At 40.2% G+C, this 19,944-nt stretch overlaps 1 protein-coding gene across 1 annotated transcript in view; it reads left to right on the top strand.

Moving 5' to 3' along the window:
* Positions 1-19,944, top strand: part of ghrhrl (growth hormone releasing hormone receptor, like) — a 45,800-nt gene that overhangs the window by 20,129 nt on the left and 5,727 nt on the right. Inside the window, exons 6-12 of the mRNA XM_077218127.1 lie at positions 5,355-5,452; positions 5,593-5,725; positions 12,341-12,494; positions 14,887-14,947; positions 16,005-16,074; positions 16,158-16,249; positions 19,333-19,462. Of these exons, the coding sequence (XP_077074242.1) occupies positions 5,355-5,452; positions 5,593-5,725; positions 12,341-12,494; positions 14,887-14,947; positions 16,005-16,074; positions 16,158-16,249; positions 19,333-19,462 (738 nt within the window). The remainder of the gene's footprint in view (positions 1-5,354; positions 5,453-5,592; positions 5,726-12,340; positions 12,495-14,886; positions 14,948-16,004; positions 16,075-16,157; positions 16,250-19,332; positions 19,463-19,944) is intronic.

Consider the following 19,944-nt stretch of genomic DNA (forward strand, 5'->3'; position numbering starts at 1 on the left):
ATGAAAGCATGGATCCATCCTGCCTTTTATCAGCGGTTCAGGCTGCTGGTGGTGTAATGATGGTGGGATATTTTCTTGCACACTTTGGGTCTCTTAGTACCAATTGAGCATCGATTAAACTCCACAGCCATCCTGAGTATTGTTGCTGATCATGTCCATCCCTTTATGATCATAGTGTATCATCTTCTGCTGGATACTTCCAGCGGGATAACACACCATATCATAAAGCTCAAATCATCTCAAACTGGTTTCTTGATCATGCCAGTGAGTTCACTAAACTCAAACAGGCTCCAGTCACCATATTTCAATCCAATAGAGCAGCTTTGGGATGTGGAGGAACGGGAGATTCGCATTATAGATGTGCACATGATAAATCTGCAATGTAAGACTGGAAAAACTGGAAGAACTTTAAGAGAAGGCTACTCTAATCTACTTCTCTTCTCTAATCTCTTTCCCTCCACCCCCACTCTCTCTCTCTCTCTCTCGTGGTGAGACCACCTAAAACTCATCCAAAATATATATGGTTTTAATGTGAACAATTTTCATAAAATTTTATACATGTTTGGTATCATTTTAAATGTCTCAGTGCGACTGGTACAAATGTCTCATTCCCAAAGAAGTAAATCAAAAGGTAATAAAGTTCTTAAGAGTTTAGAAATATCTTGCACACAGAAGGGGGTGACTTTCAAGCAAATGGCCCTCTGCACACAAAAGGTGTGATCTCCGAATGCAAATTACCATTGTTAGCACATAGGGGCCTTTCTGTACCTCAGATCAGCCCGTGAGGCTGAGAGTCGCCGAGACCGGAATATATAGGTTCCCCATCTACGAGTCTCGGCGGGTGGGGGAACCGGGACTGGCGGATTAATAGGAGATAAAACACGGGCTTGATCTTTGACACATGAAAGGCGGGACAAATTCTCCTGTACGCCGGAGGAAGTTTGAGTCGGACTGGCACTGGACTAATAATCTTGGTGACAGGGAACGGGCCAATAAATTTGGGAGCTAACTTATTGGAAACGGAACAGAGCGGAATGTTCTTGTTTGAAAGCCACACCTTTTGAGCCACGACGTATGCGGGAGGCTTTGACCGGTGGCGATCGGCCTTGGCCTTCACGCGCCTCCCCACTTGGAGCAGAGTCTCACGGGCTCTGGTCCAAGTGCGGCGGCACCTCTGGACGAATGCGTGGGCGGAGGGGGCCGCGACCTCGGATTCCAGACTCGGAAAAATCGGTGGCTGGTAACCTAAACTACACTTAAACGGAGAGAGGCCCTTAGATGACATTGGTAACGAGTTATGTGCGTACTCAACCATAGAAAGTTGCTGGCTCCAGGATGAAGGATTCTTGGCTACCAAACTTTGTAACATTCTCTCCAAATCCTGGTTGGCTCGCTCGGACTGACCATTACTCTGGGGATGATAACCCGAAGACAGACTGACCGTAGCCCCCAATAACTTACAAAATTCCCGCCAAAATTTGGGCACAAATTGGGAACCCCTGTCAGAAACCACGTCCTTCGGGAGGCCATGTAACCGAAAGACGTGATCAATGACAGTGATAGCTGTCTCCTTGGCTGAATGTAATTTGGGCAAGGGAATAAAATGTGCCGCCTTCGAGAAACGGTCCACTACGGTCAAAACAACCGTCATGCCATTAGAGGGCAGGAGGGCGGTAACAAAATCTAGCACGATGTGGGACCATGGTCTCAAAGAGACAGACAGCGGCCGGAGCAACCCATCAGGAGGTCGGTTAGACGTCTTGCTAGTGGCACAAACCGAGCAAGCCAAAACAAAATCGTGAACATCACAAGCCATTAACGGCCACCAGAATCGTTGCTTTACCAAACTGTTGGTACGACTCCTGGATGACAAGCCACGTTGGAGCAATGACCCCATCGAATGACGTCGGACTGTAACCCCTCCGGAACAAACAAACGGCACGGTGGGCAACCGGGCGGAGGCGTTACCCCTTCTGAGGCTGTCTTGACCTTCGACTCGACCTCCCAAGTTAATGCGGAGATAACTACTTTCTAAGGTAAAATGCAGTCGGGAGTAACCGGGCGTTCGGATGGATCAAAAACAAGAGATAAAGTATCGGGTTTGATGTTTTTGGAACCCGGGCGGTACGAGAGAACCAAATCAAAACGTCCGGGAAAAAAAGTGCCCACCGAGCCTGTCTGGAGTTGCTGGAGTAGCTGGAGTCTTTTAGCAGATCTAATATATTCAAGGTTCTTATGATCGGTCCAAACGATAAAGGGTACCCCTGAACCCTCTAACCAATGTCGCCACTCCTCCAACGGCAATTTGACCGCCAGCAACTCCCTGTTACCAATGTCATAGTTACGTTCGGCAGGCGATAAGAGATGGGAGAAAAACGCGCAGGGATGCATCTTGTCGTCTGAGGAAGCACGTTGGGAAAGAACTGCACCTACCCCCACCTCCACCACGAACTGACGTGTAGGATCAGGGGTGACAAGAATGGGAGCCGAAATGAAATGTCTTTTGAGGTTGACGAATACCGCTTCTGCAGTATTGGACCACCTGAACGCAGTTCTGGGGAAGGTCAAAGCGGTCAGAGGTGCGGCTAGTTGGCTGAAATTGCGAATGAATCGCCAATCGAAATTGGCGAACCCCAGAAACCGCTGTAGGGCCTTACGGGAATCTGGACTTGGCAAATCCATCACTGCCTTAACCTTGTCAGGATCCATGCGCATTCCCTCAGAGGAGATGATGTACCCTAGGAAAGGAACAGACTGTGCATGAAAAGAGCATTTCTCCGCCTTGACAAAAAGCCCATTCTCTAACAACCTCTGAAGCACTCGTCTGACATGTTTCAATTTGCTCCTGGAGAGACGAAAAAAAAATCAATATGTCATCCAGGTAAACATATATGAACTGATCGACCATGTCTCTCAACACGTCATAGACGAGTGCCTGGAAAACCGCTGGGGAGTTGGAAAGGCTGAAAGGCATGACCAAGTATTCAAAATGCCCCCTGGGGGTATTAAACACGGTTTTCCATTCATCCCCCTTCCTGATGCGAACCAAATTATAAGTGTTACGTAAGTCCAATTTTGTGAAAATGGATGCTCCCTGCAACCTCTCGAAAGCTGAAGACATCAACGGCAAAGGAAAAGTATTCTTTACCGTGATGTTGTTCAGCTCTCAGTAATCAATGCAAGGTCGCAAAGAACCATCCTTCTTTCCGACAAAAAAGAACCCCGCCCCCGCAGAGAAGAGGAAGGCTGGAGGAATCCAGAGGCTAGAGAATCAGAAATATATTTCTCCATGGCCTCCCTCTCAGGAACAGAAAGAGAGTAAAGTTTGCCCTTAGACGGAGACTTACCTGGCAGTAAATCAATAGCACAGTCATAGGGACGATGCGGAGGAAGAGAAGCAGCACGAGACTTACTGAACACCTCCTTCAGGACGAGGTACTCTGCGGATAAGTTAGACAAATCCACCGCCTCCTTCTGAAACACAGAACCAGACAAAGACGAACAGGCAGACAACAAACATGACTCATGACAGTGGTTACTCCAGGAGGAAATGGAATTGTTATGCCAGTCGATGCGAGTGTTATGTTTAGTGAGCCAGGGGTGTCCCAAAACCACTGGTGCTAAAGGTGAGTCCATGAGAAGAAATGAAATATTTTTAGTGTGATTGCCAGACGTGATGAGCGTGATGGGTTCAGTAGAGTGAGAGATCCTGGGAAGTTCTTGTCCGTTGAGTGCATTGACAGATATCTTGTGTGTGAGAGAAGTGATGGGAATCTGGAGTTTGAATTCGAGACTGAAGTCCATAAAATTACCCTCTGCTCCCGAATCCAGTAGTGCTTGAGTGGTGTGTGTGGAGGTTGCTCATCTCAGTCTTACTGGGAGGAGGGTCCATGATGGTGATGTGGTCTTCTCGGCGGAGATCCCACCCGATAGTGGCCTCATACTTACTACCGGTCTTGCTCTTCAACCGGACAAGAGTAGAGAAAATGGCCAGCCTTACCACAGTACAGGCAGAGTCCTTGGGATCCCCGCCTTTCCCTCTCCTCCCGGGAAAGCCGAGCTCTCCCAACCTGCATGGGCTCGTGGTCGAAAATCGGGCTGACCGCGTTTCCGTCGCTGGTCCGTGGATCCTCAGTGTATGGCTGGGGTCGATTTGGACGCGTCCGAAGAGTCGCGTGACTTAGACGTTAATCAACCCTCAGCGCCAGCTCCACCAGTCCATTAAGAGACTTGGGAAGGTCCAAGATATATATCTCCTTCTGAACGCGGTCAGCTAGCCCATGCATGAAAATGTCCCACTGCGCCTCCTCGTTCCAATGGCACTCTGAATGGGCAGTGTGTGCGTCGCAGTGGAAGCTCATAGATGTTGTAACTAATGGGTGAGCTCGGTCACCTGTGTCAGAAGTGCTTGAACCGCTTGACCTGTGTTTGCGATCTCTTCTCCTTGTTGATCCATTCTTGTGACACTGTGCGTGATGAAGTCGCTCAAACTGGCCGCACTTGCTGCATCCATGTCTGGTCAGATCATTCTGTGATGAATTAGTTCGGATACAAATGCAAGTAAAAGGCGTTTATTACAGATGGTCAGATGTACACAAACACACACAAAACACCAGAATGAGACGGTAGATTTATGAACCGTGACATACATTTACCTGACATAATAAATTGTTACATTTGATTATTCTAACTGACTTTGACATTATTTACATTAGAGTTAAAAGGAATAGTCCAACATTCCCTCACTTTTAATGATGCATGGATATCATTAAAACCTTTTCATTTATGGAGTCAGATGAAATAACGAGTTAATACATATGAGAAAATGTATTGAATTTAATCAAAAATACTTCTGATCGAGTGTGAGTTTACACCAACAACTGATGCTATCATGACAATATGGACCAATGTCTCTGAGGAATGTTTCCAGCACCTTGTTGAATATGTGCCACAGAGAATTAAAGCAGTTCTGAAGGCAAAATGGGGTCCAACCCAGTACTAGCAAGGTATACCTAATAAAGTGGCCGGTGAATGTGAACACATACAAACATACACACATACACACACATTGTATACAATATATATTACATTTAAGTACATTTATTTAATTTTTTCAGAATAAACAGGCTTTAGGCTTTCACACGTATGTGTCTGTCTTAACTGATAATTCAGATAATTCAGATCATTCATTCATTCATTCATTCATTCATTCATTCATTCATTCATTCATTCATTCATTCATTCATTCATTCATTCATTCTTTCATTCAATTTAAACAGACTCTTCAAACTGAAAATGTAAATTAGTTGAAAATACATGCAGATGTAATTGATTTGTGCTCATTTGTCCCCTAGGAGTTGTATTTTGCCACTGTGAAACTGATCTACACGGTTGGTTATGGAGCGTCGCTGCTCTCTCTCTCTGTTGCTGTGATAATACTGCTGCTCTTCAGGTATGTGCTTAAAAAAACTTTACTCTGGCTTTACAACTTTCAATCAGCCTGTAGCTTGGAAACTAGTAGTTACTGTAACATCAGAAGAAGGTTGTATTCTTTACAATTATATATTTAAAATAATGTTGTTTGTGTTACAGGCGATTACACTGTGCTCGAAACTACATCCACATGCAGCTGTTTTTCACCTTCATCCTAAAATCTGTGGCTGTTTTTATCAAAGATGCTACGCTGTTCTCCAGTGACGACACGGATCACTGCACACTCTCTACGGTGAGTCTGTCACACAATCAATGCTGTTTCCTGTGAAAAGTACAAACCTGACCCGACTTCACACACACCACTTTTTTCCTCAATGACTCAATGGATATGTCACAATATTTTTTAATATGTCTTACTGATCATGTTTCTTAGTGTATTTTTTTAACATTTCTAATATATATATATATATATATATATATATATATATATATATATATATATATATATATATATATATATACATATATTCAGGAATTAACAAATTAACACTCACCAAATGTATGTGTATATGTATATTTCAGCAGTGGCGTGTAACACAGTCACTCATACTAGCCACTGTTGAATTTTATGTATAATACTGTATATACATTTTTGTAATTTTAGTCAAAAGGCATCTGAAATAATAAACTAAGTGCAATGTAGTGTTGTCAAAAATATAGATTTTTCGATACATATCGATACTGAAATATCTGAAACGCTTCCAATACTCATTTTCTGCAGAATAGATACAAAATATCTCTCATCTCTCCAACAAGTTACACACAAACCCTCCTCTCCTCACTCACTCATTTCATTTGCTCTGAATGAATATTGTGGTGTTACAGGGCTTGAATTTCTGCATGTGATTGTGTATAATTTGACTAATTGCCGCAGATTTTGTGCTTACACTCAAAGTGCGTCACATAAAGCTTCCTCTCAGTACTAAATCAAGTACTTTTTTGCTGCTTATTGCACTTAAACAGTCAAATACACACAAAATAATAAAAAATGCTGGTCTTAACGAGTATTAACACAAAAATAGTCAGTTAAGTGAACGTAAACAGTTGAGAAAGAAAACGCATGTGTAACAGTATAATGGATCTGTCAGGTCTTAAAGTGACAGGAGCCTAATATACCTGCTGCCAAATTATGAGATAATATTACAAATATCTACATGGCTGTTTTTCCCATAGTATCAATGTCAAAATAGTGGCCAGGGAAAATGCTGAGTGGCTAGGCAAGGCAAGGCAAGGCAAGTTTATTTATATAGCACATTTCATACACAATGGTAATTCAAAGTGCTTTACATAGAAGAAATTAAAATAATCAAAAGAAATCAGAATAATTAAAACAGTTTAGAATAAAAGATAAAATACAGAAATCAGAATAATTAAAACATAAAATAAAATACAGTGCAAACAGTCGGACGAACAGTGGCACAGTGCTCATTCAGTAAATGCACAGCTAAACAGATGTGTTTTGAGTCTGGATTTGAATGTGACTACTGTAGGAGCACATCTGATCTCTTCTGGAAGCTGGTTCCAGCTGCGGCTGGCATAGTAGCTAAAAGCAGACTCGCCATGCTTAGAGTGAACCCTTGGTATTTCTAGCCGATGTGATCCTAATGATCTGAGTGATCTGTTGGGTTTATATTCAGTGAGCATATCTGCAATGTATTGAGGTCCTAGGCCATTGAATGATTTATATACCAGTAATAATACTTTAAAATCAATCCTAAATGTAACTGGCAGCCAGTGTAAAGACCTGAGGACTGGTGTGATGTGTTCATATTTTCTGGTTCTGCTCAGAATCCTAGCAGCAGCGTTCTGTATGAGCTGCAACTGTCTTATGGTCTTTTTGGGAAGGCCAGTGAGAAGTCCATTACAATAATCCACCCTACTGGTGATGAAAGCATGCACAAGTTTTTCTAAGTCTTGACTGGAAACAAAGCATCTAATTCTTGCAATATTTTTCAGGTGATAATATGCTGATTTAGTTATTGCTTTGACATGACTACTGAAACTAAGGTCTGACTCTAGAGACACACCCAGATTCCTGACTTGATTTTTAGTTGTTTGACCCCTAGACTGAAGGTATGCGTTCACCTTGAGAACTTCATCTTTGTTTCCAAACGCAATGACTTCAGTTTTGTCTTTGTTTAACTGAAGAAAGTTTTGGCACATCCAATTGTTTACTTCATCAATGCATTGGCAAAGGGAGTCAATGGGGCTGTAATCGTTAGGCGATAGGGCTAAGTAGAGCTGTGTGTCGTCTGCATAGCTATGGTAAGCGATTTGGTTCTTTCTCATTATTTGGCTCATTGGGAGCATGTACAGGTTGAATAGGAGTGGCGCAAGAATTGAGCCTTGAGGGACTCCGCATGTCATGGATGTCCACTCAGACTTATGGTCTCCTATACTCACATAATAACCTCTGCCTCCTAAGTATGACCTGAACCATTTTAGGACTATCCCAGAAAGCCCGACCCAGTTTTCCAGCCTGTCAAGAAGTATTTTGTGATCGACAGTGTCAAATGCAGCACTGAGGTCGAGTAGTACCAGCACTGATAATTTGCCTGTATCAGTATTTAAGCGAATATCATTTATTATCTTTATGAGCGCGGTCTCTGTACTGTGGTGCGGTCGGAAACCAGATTGAAAATGGTCAAAGTATCCATTCGAGCTTAAGAATTTGTTCAGCTGATTGAAGACAACTTTTTCAATGATCTTGCCTATGAAAGGAAGATTTGAGATCGGTCTATAGTTGTTTAATATGGTCTTATCCAGATTGCTCTTTTTCAGGAGGGGCTTGACAACAGCAGTTTTCAGGGAGGTCGGAAAACTCCCAGAGAGAAGTGAGGCATTTACCACTTCTAGGAGATCTGCTTCTAAGCTGTGTAACACATTTTTGAAAAAAGATGTGGGAAGTGCATCAAGGGCACAGGTTGATGTTTTTAGTTGCTGTACGGTTTCTTCCAAAATTTTGCCATCAATTTCTTCGAAATCAGACATAGTTGCTACTTTCTCGTGCTGTTGTTTGATCTGCCTGACCCCAGCGCAACTCAAGGATGAGCTGATCACCTTTCTGATATTATTGATTTTCTCAGAGAAGAAAGAAGCAAACTCACTGCACTTTCTCACTGAGAGCATTTCACTGGGAATCTGGCTTGGGGGGTTTGTCAGTCTCTCTACAGTAGCAAAAAGAGTGCGCGTGTTGTTTATATTGCTGTTTATAATATTCGAGAAAAAAGTCTGTCTAGCTTTGCTTAGTTCCTTATTGAAAGCATGGATGCTGTCTTTGTAGATGTTATAATGGACTACAAGTTTTGTCTTCCGCCACATGCGCTCTGCTTTTCTGCATTGTCTTTTCATATTTTGCACTGCTGTTGAGTTTCTCCAAGGTGCTTTTTGTCTGCCACTCTTCTTCCTGACTTTCACAGGAGCAATATCATCAATTACACTCTTAACTTTTGAGTTAAAAGAATCAAGGAGAAAATCAACAGAGTCAGCAGATATGCTTGGTGTTAAAGATATAGCCTTCATAAATAGTACACTAGTATTCTCATTTAAGCATCTCTTCTTGACAGACACAGATCTAGCTTCAATGGCAGGAGAGATCAATATATCAAAGAAAATACAAAAATGATCAGACAGTGCTACATCCTTAATAACAATTGATGAAATGTTTAGACCCTTACTGATAAGTAAATCTAGAGTGTGTCCACGATTATGTGTGGCTCCATGTACATGCTGAGTCAGATCAAAAGTTTTTAAAACAGTTTTGATTTCTTTTGCCATATTGTTTTCTGCATTATCTATGTGAATGTTAAAATCTCCAGCAATGGCAAAGCAGTCAAACTCTGAGGAAATAGAACTTAACAGTTCTGTTAAGTTCTCAGCAAAAGCTGGAGAGTATTTTGGAGGCCTGTAAACAATGATAAGTAAAATGCGTGGAGCACCTTTTAACACAATACCCAGATATTCGAAAGACGGGTAATTCCCAAATGATATTTGCTTACATTGATAGACATCTTTATAAAGAGCAGCTAAACCTCCGCCTCTTCTGACAGCTCTGCAGACACTCATAAAAGTAAAGTTAGGAGGGGCTGTTTCATTGAGGACTGTTGCACTGCAACTTTCTTCTAGCCAAGTTTCATTTAGCAACATAAAATCCAGGTTGTATGTGGTTATTAAGTCATTGACTAAAAGTGATTTATTTTTAAGTGAGCGGATGTTTAAAAGTGCTAACTTAACAGTCTTACTTTTTGTCCCCACAGCAATCTTGGTATGTCGTGTAATAGGCACCAGATTAGATGGGTTTGCTGTACGGCTTTTGAAGGCCTTAGACTTTCTATCATGTAATTGAACAGCAATAGAAAAACATACAGGCACACTGGGTTCCCGCTTGTTCTGTAAACATTTGAGAAAGTTATTGTTATCATAGCGGGGACCCGACACATATCACTGAGAGCTGGTATCAGTTGTTTTTGGTTCACCTCGAGCCGCTGGAGGAGGGTGTGGGCCCTGGCGCTGTGGCAGAGGCCGAAGAGCTCTCACAGGGGGAGGGGGAGGGCGAGCTGGGCCCGTAGGCTTTGGTGGTTGTGGGGCCTGGCGTTTTTTGGTTGGTATCTGGGGGCTCGCAGCAAAAGAGTGGGATAGTCTAGTTCCAGCGTGCACCAGTTGTTCCATTTTCTCTGAGAAGCACAGAAGTGGAGATGCTGGAGAGAGTGATAATGTTTCCAGTGAGAGTGATTTTTGCTCTGGTGTTATTGGAGGCTGTAATATGCTGTCCTGGTTTCCCTGGCTGTTTTCCAGAAAGTCGTCCTTGGGTGCTGTATATTGGAGCAGTGCTGGTATGTCACAGTCTGTCTGTGGTGAGCTCTGTGGGCAGGGCTCAGCTGAGATTGTGTCCGTGAGCAGAGGTTGTTGTGGCTGAGTGGTGTTATCACTGTCCTTGTGTGATGTGTCAACCGCATGTCCATTCAGGGGCTGAAGTGAAATCCTGTGGTCATTCATACTGTATCCAGGTGTGTGTGTGCCATTCAGGTTGAGTGGATTGGCACACATTGCAGAAGGATGACGGAGGGAGAAGTAGATATTGTCCTTTAGCACTCTTGAACCAAGTTTGTTTGGGTGGTGGCCATCCTGTTGAAACAGTTGCCTCTGACTCCAGAAAAGATTGAAGTTGTCAATAAAGTTCACTCCTTTTATATTGCAGGTTTTTTGCAGCCATGTATTAAGCCCAAGCAACCGTGAAAACCTGTTTGTTCCTCTTGCTGGGAGTGGTCCACTGATGAATGTTTGAACTTTCAGTCTTTTAAGTGTTTCAAAAAGTTCATTGAAATCCTTTTTAAGAAGTTCCGACTGCTCTTTATGAATATCATTCTTCCCCACATGAATGATCAGTCGATTTGCAGTCTTATGTTTCATCAGAATGTTCTGAAGTTCCCTGTTTACATCAGATGTTGTTGCTTGTGGAAGGCAGCACGTTGTTGTATCCCTGCTATTAATGTTTCTGATTACGGAGTCGCCCACTATCAGAGTCCTGGGCTCGGCTGCACTGTGAGCTGAGTGCCGCTGTCTGCTCGACCTTGAGCCCCAGTTAGCATCAGTGTTAGCTACTGGCTGATTCTGTCTGTGTGTGATCACATTCATCAAATTTGGGGATTCCTCATTCATTAATACTTCAAATCTGTTCTCAAGATGTATAGGCGGTGGTAGGAGACCAGTGTTTGCAGTCCTTGTCAGAGCCGTATCTGGGGTAGAGGATGCTACTGCAGTAATATGTGATGCTCGTGACAATCTGATGTCTCGAGTGCCTTTGGGTCTCGCACCCTGTTTGTGCCATCGATTAGTAAAACGATCGGCTTGTTTCTCTACACTCAGTATGGCCTGTCGAGAAGCACTAGATTCATGGGACTCACCGGCTGTATGCTGAGGACGTCCATGACGAAGCTCTGTTGTGTGTTCCGTCTGGTTTGGTGGTCCCGCAATTAACTTTGTTTCAAGAATTGCAATCCTTTGTAAAAGTCTGTGGCAGTTGGAGCAGCAAGTAGATTCCAGAGGAGGCATTTTCTTATCCTTATGAATGTAGGCAGTTTTGTTTTCTCTTCCCCGGAATGTAAGCTTTCAGTGGGAGGCTGGTTGAATAAAATAATTCTGCTTTTTTTTGTAGTAATCCAAACGTTTGAGCACTGTGCTGATTTGCTGAAGTTAAAATTAGGTGATAAAAGGAGATAAAATATAGAAATATAAAAGCGATAGAGCAAAGCGCGGAGCAGTAAGCGAGAGCGTCCGAACAGTAGCTGAGCAGGAAGTAGAGGCTAGAAAGTTTGTATCTCATGATCCTTCAGATATCATTCTAATATGCTGATTTGCTGCAAAAGAAACAGTTGTGATTATTATCAATGTTGAAAACAGTTGTGCTGCTTTATTTTTTTGTGGAAACTGTGATACTTTTTTTAAAAGTAAAAAAAAAAACAGCTTTTATTTGAAATAGAAATGTTTGTAACGCTATTCATGTCTTCACTCTCACTTTTGTGAATAAACACATTACATTGTCCAAAAATATCTTACTGACCCCTTCTGACCGAAGCACCTTTTATGCTAAAAATAACAATGAAATAAAAGTTTTAGACCCTGTTTTGTACTTTATTCATGGAAAATTCCTTGATTTCTTCCAGAGTCCTCCATAGCTGCATTCTTTTTTTTTTTTGTTAAAGTAGAAATATTCATCTTCCTCTATGTCCTGCTGAGTTCATACTTTCTCCCTCTGTGATCTCCTTCCTCTCCAGTTTTTTGCCGTCATCCCCTTTTTATCATTCTCAGAGTGTCTCTCCCTCATTGTCCTCTCTCTCTCTCTCTGCAGGCGGCCTGTAAGGCGTCTGTGGTGTTTTGTCATTTTTGCGTCATGACTAACTTCTTCTGGCTGCTGGTTGAAGCCGTGTATCTGAACTCACTGCTGGTCTCTGCTTTCACGCGCAGCCGCCGCTGTCTGTGGAGTTACGCTCTGCTGGGCTGGGGTGAGACTCTCGTATCTCTGTCGCTGTCCTCTCACACACTCCTTCTTCTGGCATTCACAGATGAGTTTTATCTTATAGTGTTGACTATGTGAGTTATTAGAGGAACAGAAGGGAAACGGAGAAATTAGGTTAGGTTTGTCTAGATCTTTTTTTTAACACTTTAATATGAAGTAATTCATAGTTAATCACTGTCATAATTTACACAGCTTCATGTCATTCCAAACCTGTAAGACTTTCTTTCATTTTCAAAACACAAATGAAGATATTTCCAATGAAATTCCAATGTGATTCATTTCCAATGAATTCTGTCGCTCCATTGAAAGTCCATTCAGCCAAAGCTCTTGACGCTTCAAAGCGTTTATGAAGAATATCTGTCTTTCGCGGTGGAAAAGAGTTCAAAGAGTTCAAAAGAATATATTTTGAAAAATGTACCCCCCTGTATATGAAAGTCAGTGAGGTCCAATTTAGTTTTTGCCTCAGAATATATTTTCTTTTTTCAAAACCGTGATTATTTCAAAATTGGACAGCTTTTAAGGTCTTAAAACACATTAAAAAACATTCACTATCCTTTTCAGACTGATTAGTTGACTAGTCAGCCATTTCAGTGCCACTAACACCACCAAATGGAATTGCAAAAATAAAGACAAACACTTTTTCTGAACACATCCCATCTGCCATTGGTCAAACAAACAGACAGACCCATCCCAAAGGGTTTCCTAGTAAGTTTTCTCAAATGGTACCTCAGTGTCTATACTTTTTGGTTGAACTGACGTACTGATATGACAAAGTCCCCCCCATAAAAAAAAACAAAAAACATTTACACATTTAACACCTTTCACAATAATGCATAGGAACGTACACTACCATTTAAAAGTTTGCCATCAGAAAGGTTTTTTGTTATTTATTATACTAACATTGAGTACATTTATAAAAAATATTTATATTTCACATAAATGCTGCTCTTTTTAACTTTCTATTCATTAAAGAATCCTGGAAAAAAAATGATCACTGCTTTTAACATTAATAATAATAAGACATGTTTATCGAGCATTATATCATCATATTGGAATGATTTCTGAAGGATCATGTGACTCTGAAGACTGGAGTAATGATGCTGAAAATTCAGCTTTGATCACAGGAATGAATTACATTTTAAAATATATTTATTGTTTTAAATTGTAATAATATTTTACAATATTGCTGTATTTTTAATCTAACAAATGCAACCTTGGTGAGCATAAGATACTTATTTCAAAAACATTATACAATTTTTACCAACCCCAAACTTTTGAATGGTAGTGTATAGAGATTTATTCATGTGCTTTGTGATCACTTTGTCTGGCAATTAATTTTTTTTCGGTAAAGACCAACTGACTGTACATTATGATCCTTATTTCTTGGCTACTTACTCTGATTTATCATCATTTATGGTTCTGAAGTCTATTATTTTTCTCATGTTAGCTGCTATTATATTCTCAGCGACTCCAATCAGCGCAGTACAGCATGATCCTTCTGTTGTTCTATTTCTCAATTTCCATTTATATTCTGTCTGTCTCGCTCTCTTCTGGTGTGTGGGATGCTGGGAGGGCTGAGAAGTGTCAGAACAACTCTCGTGATTGGCACCTCCGTTGTCTTTGATTTCAGCAGACAATTGAATGAACAAACAGTTCAAATGACATTGTAGAAGCATAGAGATGCATAGAGTGAATATAACTACATGTACAAATCCATGTTCACGTTCCTTGCGAATGATGCATCAGAGCATGTTATTATAAAGAATCAAAACAGAGTTATATTCTGGTATATCAATCTTTTTACAATCAATTCCTGAAGAAATAAATCAAGTCCCGTCCAACTTTTTTTTCTTTCTCATTGAATATCCTGTATTGCATCACATTAGGAAAGTTAAATGGACTTCAAACGTCATGATGATTTTTAGGAGATCTGCTTATTTTCTGTTTTAGAAACATGGAGTTGAAAATGGCCTTTTTCTTGTGCAAATTTGTTTAATACTTCATGAATGCCGTCTAATTTCCATAAACTTTTTCATAATTGGTTAAATTATTAATTTTGCGATTACGCCAATTTTTGGTAATTTAACTAAAAGGCACTTAATATTTCACGCAGCATAGCTGTGATTCAAATATCCAAAAACCATTAGCATAGTGTTAAATATTGAGAATGTTATCTCAAATGTTTCCAACAATGTTTAAACCCAGAGAAATTCTCAATTTTAACCAGTTTAACGTCCCTCCTAATTTCATTGAAAGTAATAGCTTCTAGGTATATAATCCATGCTTTTTTACAGTGTTGCGTTGGACACTCTCTGTAAGATTCCCTTTTACCAACACCATAATCACCATTTTTGTCTCTCTTTCGTCTTTTCTCGCAGGTGTTCCACTGGTCTGCATCGTCCTCTGGATCTGCTCTAGAGTGTATTTTGAGGACACAGAGTAATTGCACGTTTTTTCTCTATCTTTAAGTAGTGGTTCTCATGAGGGATTTGAACAAGCCAGGGGTAGGGTCAGGGGTATCCAACCGCACACTTCAAGACTCAATCTCACCGCTGTTGATATTTTCGATCTACAGCCAGTCACAGATTGCCACCCGAGCAACACTCTTCTACAATGAATGATGCACTTATTATACAGCAATGGGTTTTTATCATGTACTGCTTCAATTCATCTTACCTGGTTAAAGGTTCTCTAAGCGATGTCACACGTTTTTTAGGCCAAATTTTTTTTGTCACATACAGCAAACATCTCCTCACTATCCACTAGCTGCCTGTCCCCTGAACACACTGTAAACAAACGCGGTCTCTGGAGACACCCCAGGCTCCACAAACTGCAACAAAAAACAGTAGCACCTCATTGCAGTACATGAGATCCAGGCGGCGGTTGGACCAGATCTAAGGGGTGGAGATGGGTATGATTAGGGGTGCGTTTAGGGATCAGGGGGTGGAGATGGGTAGGTTTAGGTCAGGGGTAGGCAAGTTTGGTCCTAGAGAGCCGCTGTCCTGCAGAGTTTGGCTCCAACACTGAAAAAAACCCTCACCTGCCTATAGCCTTAGTAATCCTGAAGGCATTGATTAGCTTGTTCAGGTGTGTTTGATTAGGGTTGGAACTAAATTCTGCAGGACAGCGGCTCTCTAGGACCGAATTTGCCTACCCCTGGTTTAGGTATATGTAAGGTGGGCGGAGTTGGATCTGGATCCAACTCCTCCCCCTGGATTTCGTGTTCTGCAGTGAGGACCATCTCACAAAATCAAACTGGGCTAACCCACACCACGAAACATAATAAACTGTTCCAGCCAATAACCGACAAGAAGGATTTGGGGGTGGGGTTTGGGGGGTTAGTGCGCGGATTAGGAGGAGGGAGGGTCTAGCTAGCCTCCGTTTTGTTTGACAATACTTCGAACGTCAACAAGAAGTGATGTCACCCGACATCGCTTAGAGCACCTTTAAGACATTGATGTTGTCTATCTAGGAACCTGTGTTTTTATTTTTTCAGGTGCTGGGACATAAATGAAGATTCTCCTTATTGGTGGATTATCAAGGGTCCCATTGTATTATCCATAGGGGTAAGATAATGCATGAGGACATAGATGGATGAATGAAGGGACTCACACACAATTATTTTCATGTCTGTTTCTTGCCCAACCAGGTGAACTTCCTTCTCTTCATGAACATTATCAGGATTCTGGTGCAGAAACTGAACCCTCGCTTAATCCAGTTCAACAATTCGTCTCAGTACAGGTACCTGCCGACTATAACAGAAACACACACACACTCACACACACACACAAACACACCTACACCTACCTGAAGGGACACACACACCTGAAGGGGACACTAGCTGCATGTGTGGAGATGAGTGGGTGTTTTCAATTCTTTCTCTATGGGAGATGAGTGGCAGGTTTGTGTGGGGGATTGTGGGATTGATATCGGTGAGAGCTTTACAATAAGCCTAACAATTTATTAGGTTCTATACATCAAGTTTAGTAAATGCATTTGGTATTCTGAACTAAAAGCTTTTAGCACATGATCCTTCAGAAATCATTCTAATATGCTCAATTAACATTTCTGGCTATTATCAATGTTAAAAACAGTTGTGCTGCTTCATATTTTTATGGAAACAATGATATCATTCAAACATTTGGGGTAAGATAAAAAGAGAGAGAAATTAACACTTTTATTCACCAAGAAAGCATTAAATTGATCTAAAGTGACAGTGAAGACATTTATTTCTGTTTAATAAATGCTTTAATAAATGCTGTTCATTGAACTTTCTGTTCAACAAAGAATCCTGAAAAAAGTATCACCATTTCCACAAAAATATAAATATAAAAATAAATATTTATATTTAACTTTATTTTTTTATTTCAGTTTTAGTCATTTTAGTACTTATTTATTTCAGTTTGTTGCCAAGACAAATTTTTTATCATTTTCATGTAAAATCTATATTTTATTTAAGCTTAATTTCAATTACTGCTAAAGGTTTTTAATAGTTTTATTTTTAGCTAACACACATCACTAATGCAGTATTTTTGGATGTTAACTTTAACCTAGATTAATAAATGCTGCAAAAATATAATTTGTTGTTAGTTCATGTTAACCAATGTTAGTATATACAACCTTATTGTTTTAAGTTATCTTAAGTTTTACCGTTTTTTGTCTATTTATTGAAAACAGCAAATACTTAATAATTACAGTGCAAATTTCTCAGATGAGAGTTGAAACCTACTTCTTTTAATAACTTTATTTTTCCATCAACTGCAGAACTATGCTGTAAAAAAACAATTGTCAGGTAACTTAAAACTGTGATTCATCGTAACATCTATATTAATTGGTTGCAAGTGATAAATATTATTTAATATGACTGAATGGCCAATGAAAATCAATGTAAGTGTCAGATTATTTAAAAATGATGTAGCAATAATGCACAGGATTGTGGGATATCATAGGCAGTGGAGGATATAGTAAAATATGAACTAGACGAGGCTGTCTTAGTTGATGGGATGTTTTGCAAAAGTTGCTCTTTTAAATCCCGTAAACACACATGAACTCCAGGGATGTGCTAATGAAATGCATGGAGCGAGACTTTGAGATCCTTGGATAAGCACTACAGAGCTCGCATGCTGGCAGGAAATAGAATCGTTTTCCCAGAACGGCGCTCGACGCATCATCATCACTGCTAGGATCCTTTGAGGGTTTTTAAGTGTGCCTTTGTTCTTTCAGCCTCTACAGCATCTCTACTGTACTTCCCCCTGTAGAGACCGGCACATAGCATGAGAACAGTCTCTGGCAATACAATAGCTTTTGCAGTTTTTAGGTATTTTAATAGATAACACACAGGCATATATATTTTGGGATTATTTGTATACTATTAATATTTTTTGAGTTAGATTTTATTTTTAAATTTTCAGTTTTCATTTTAGTTTAGGTTTTAGTAATTATGTTATGTGCTTTTGTCATTGCTGTTACTTCTATTTAATTTATTTTATTTTAATTCCTTTTATTATGTATGCTTTAGTTGTAATTTTAGTAATTCAACATTTCAAAAAACATTTAGCCAAAGTTTTTTATCTAATTGTATTTTATTTCAGCTTTATTTCAATTAATTATCAAATTTCTACTGTTTTTATATCCACGTATCAGGATCATTTCCATGAAATTTCTGCTCATGCATGTTTAAGAGCAGTGACCTGATTACCTGGAGAGAGATGTGTGTATGTATGTGTTTGGTTATTATGTGTCCTGCTGTTATCATGAAGAGACTCTCTGTCCGTTTTGCCATAAATGAGTGTGTGTGGCTGTTGAATATGCAGATTTCACACAAGCCTGTGAATGACAGCTATGCTCTCCAGAATCTGTTGTTTTAAGCATTTCTGCCTCCTACTTGACAGTTTTACGTTTAAACCCATTTCACTGTGTACAGTGGTGCTATCATAGTAAAACACCACGGGTTCATTGATCCGTGAGTGAAATTTTAATAGGTTTCACACTAAGGGACCTCATCTACATTTATAGTTAAAGGAATAGTTCAATCACTATTCAAAAATGCCATTATATTTCAGTGAATAAACTTTCAATTTCACAAAAAGCTATTGTATGGCTTCAGAAAATGTCTAATATATTGCCAAAGTTATATGGACTACTTTTCTTGGACTACTAAACTACTCTTTTGTATTTCATGAAAGTATGTGTGTAGATATATTTTCATTTTTGGATGAACTGTCCCTTTAAGCTTAGAACGATGGCTTAATGCTTCTGTAAATAATACATTTTACATTTGTGTTTTATAAATTAGCAGTGCAATTATAATCAATGCACTGCTTGCAGATATGTTTTCATTCATGCATATTTATTAAGCAAATGCTTTTTTCTGATTTACAAATGAAATCACAATACAAACAAGAGCAATAATTACATTTCTAACAGTATTAATGCACTTAAGAACATTCACATCAATGTGCATAGATGCATGCTATAGATTTCATGCTATAGATTTCTTTCACACAAATTTCTCATATGGGTCTCAAAGTTTAGCCCACAAGTCATACAGATTACTTTCATGTTTCTTTTATTATGATGCTGTCTGGTCCATTTTGGAGCTTTCACAGCATCGTCCCCATTCATCTTTCAGGTTAAGGGACGAGTCATAATTTTCCTTTTTGCATGAAGTATTCCTTTAAAAGCGTTGTTTGAAGTCATAATATTATGCAATATTATGATGTTTCTCATTTGAATCCATAACATCCAGTCAGCAGAAGCACCCAGCTCTACCCAATTACCTCTAACCCTTCCTCCTCTCCATGCTTTATCTCTCCTTCCCTCAGGCGACTGACCAAGTCCACCCTCCTCCTCATCCCTCTCTTCGGCACTCATTACATGGTCTTCAGCTTTCTCCCAGACTACTTCAGCGTGAGCCTGCGGCTTTGCATCGAGCTGTGTCTAGGCTCCTTCCAGGTTATCCAGCCCGCTATCAGCACAACACAGCTTAAAGCCAAACCTCAGCGGCAGTGTAAAATTACTGAACTGAGACTTACTATATAAGGCTGGAATTAGGCTGAATTTTTGCTCATATTTTCACCCCGATTTTAGTCTGGATGCATCGACGCTAACGTCAGTTGCCAAAAGTCAAAGTTGACAGAGGATGCGTCTCAATCAGGTCCCTAGTTTAGTCGTCAGGGCACTGATCAGGGTCTCAATCGCAAAATCCTGCTAGGGCAATGAAACGTTCGCTTCCTAAAAAGTCTCACAATGCACCGTCAAAAGCAGGGAGCATCGAAGCTCACTATGTTCCTTTAAAGTCCCCCTGTGGTGAAAATCAAGCTTTTAATGTTGTTTATGCATGTGGTGTTTTAATATGCTTTAAGACAAACCATGTGTAAATTCATGTCAACACCATTGCTGAGTATTTTCTCCTTAAAACTGCAGTGAACCAAAGA

The sequence above is a fragment of the Siphateles boraxobius genome, unplaced genomic scaffold (genome assembly GCF_051911475.1).
Source record: "Siphateles boraxobius isolate OS27281-9 unplaced genomic scaffold, OSU_SipBor_1 77, whole genome shotgun sequence".
NCBI classification, from domain to species: Eukaryota; Metazoa; Chordata; class Actinopteri; order Cypriniformes; family Leuciscidae; genus Siphateles; species Siphateles boraxobius.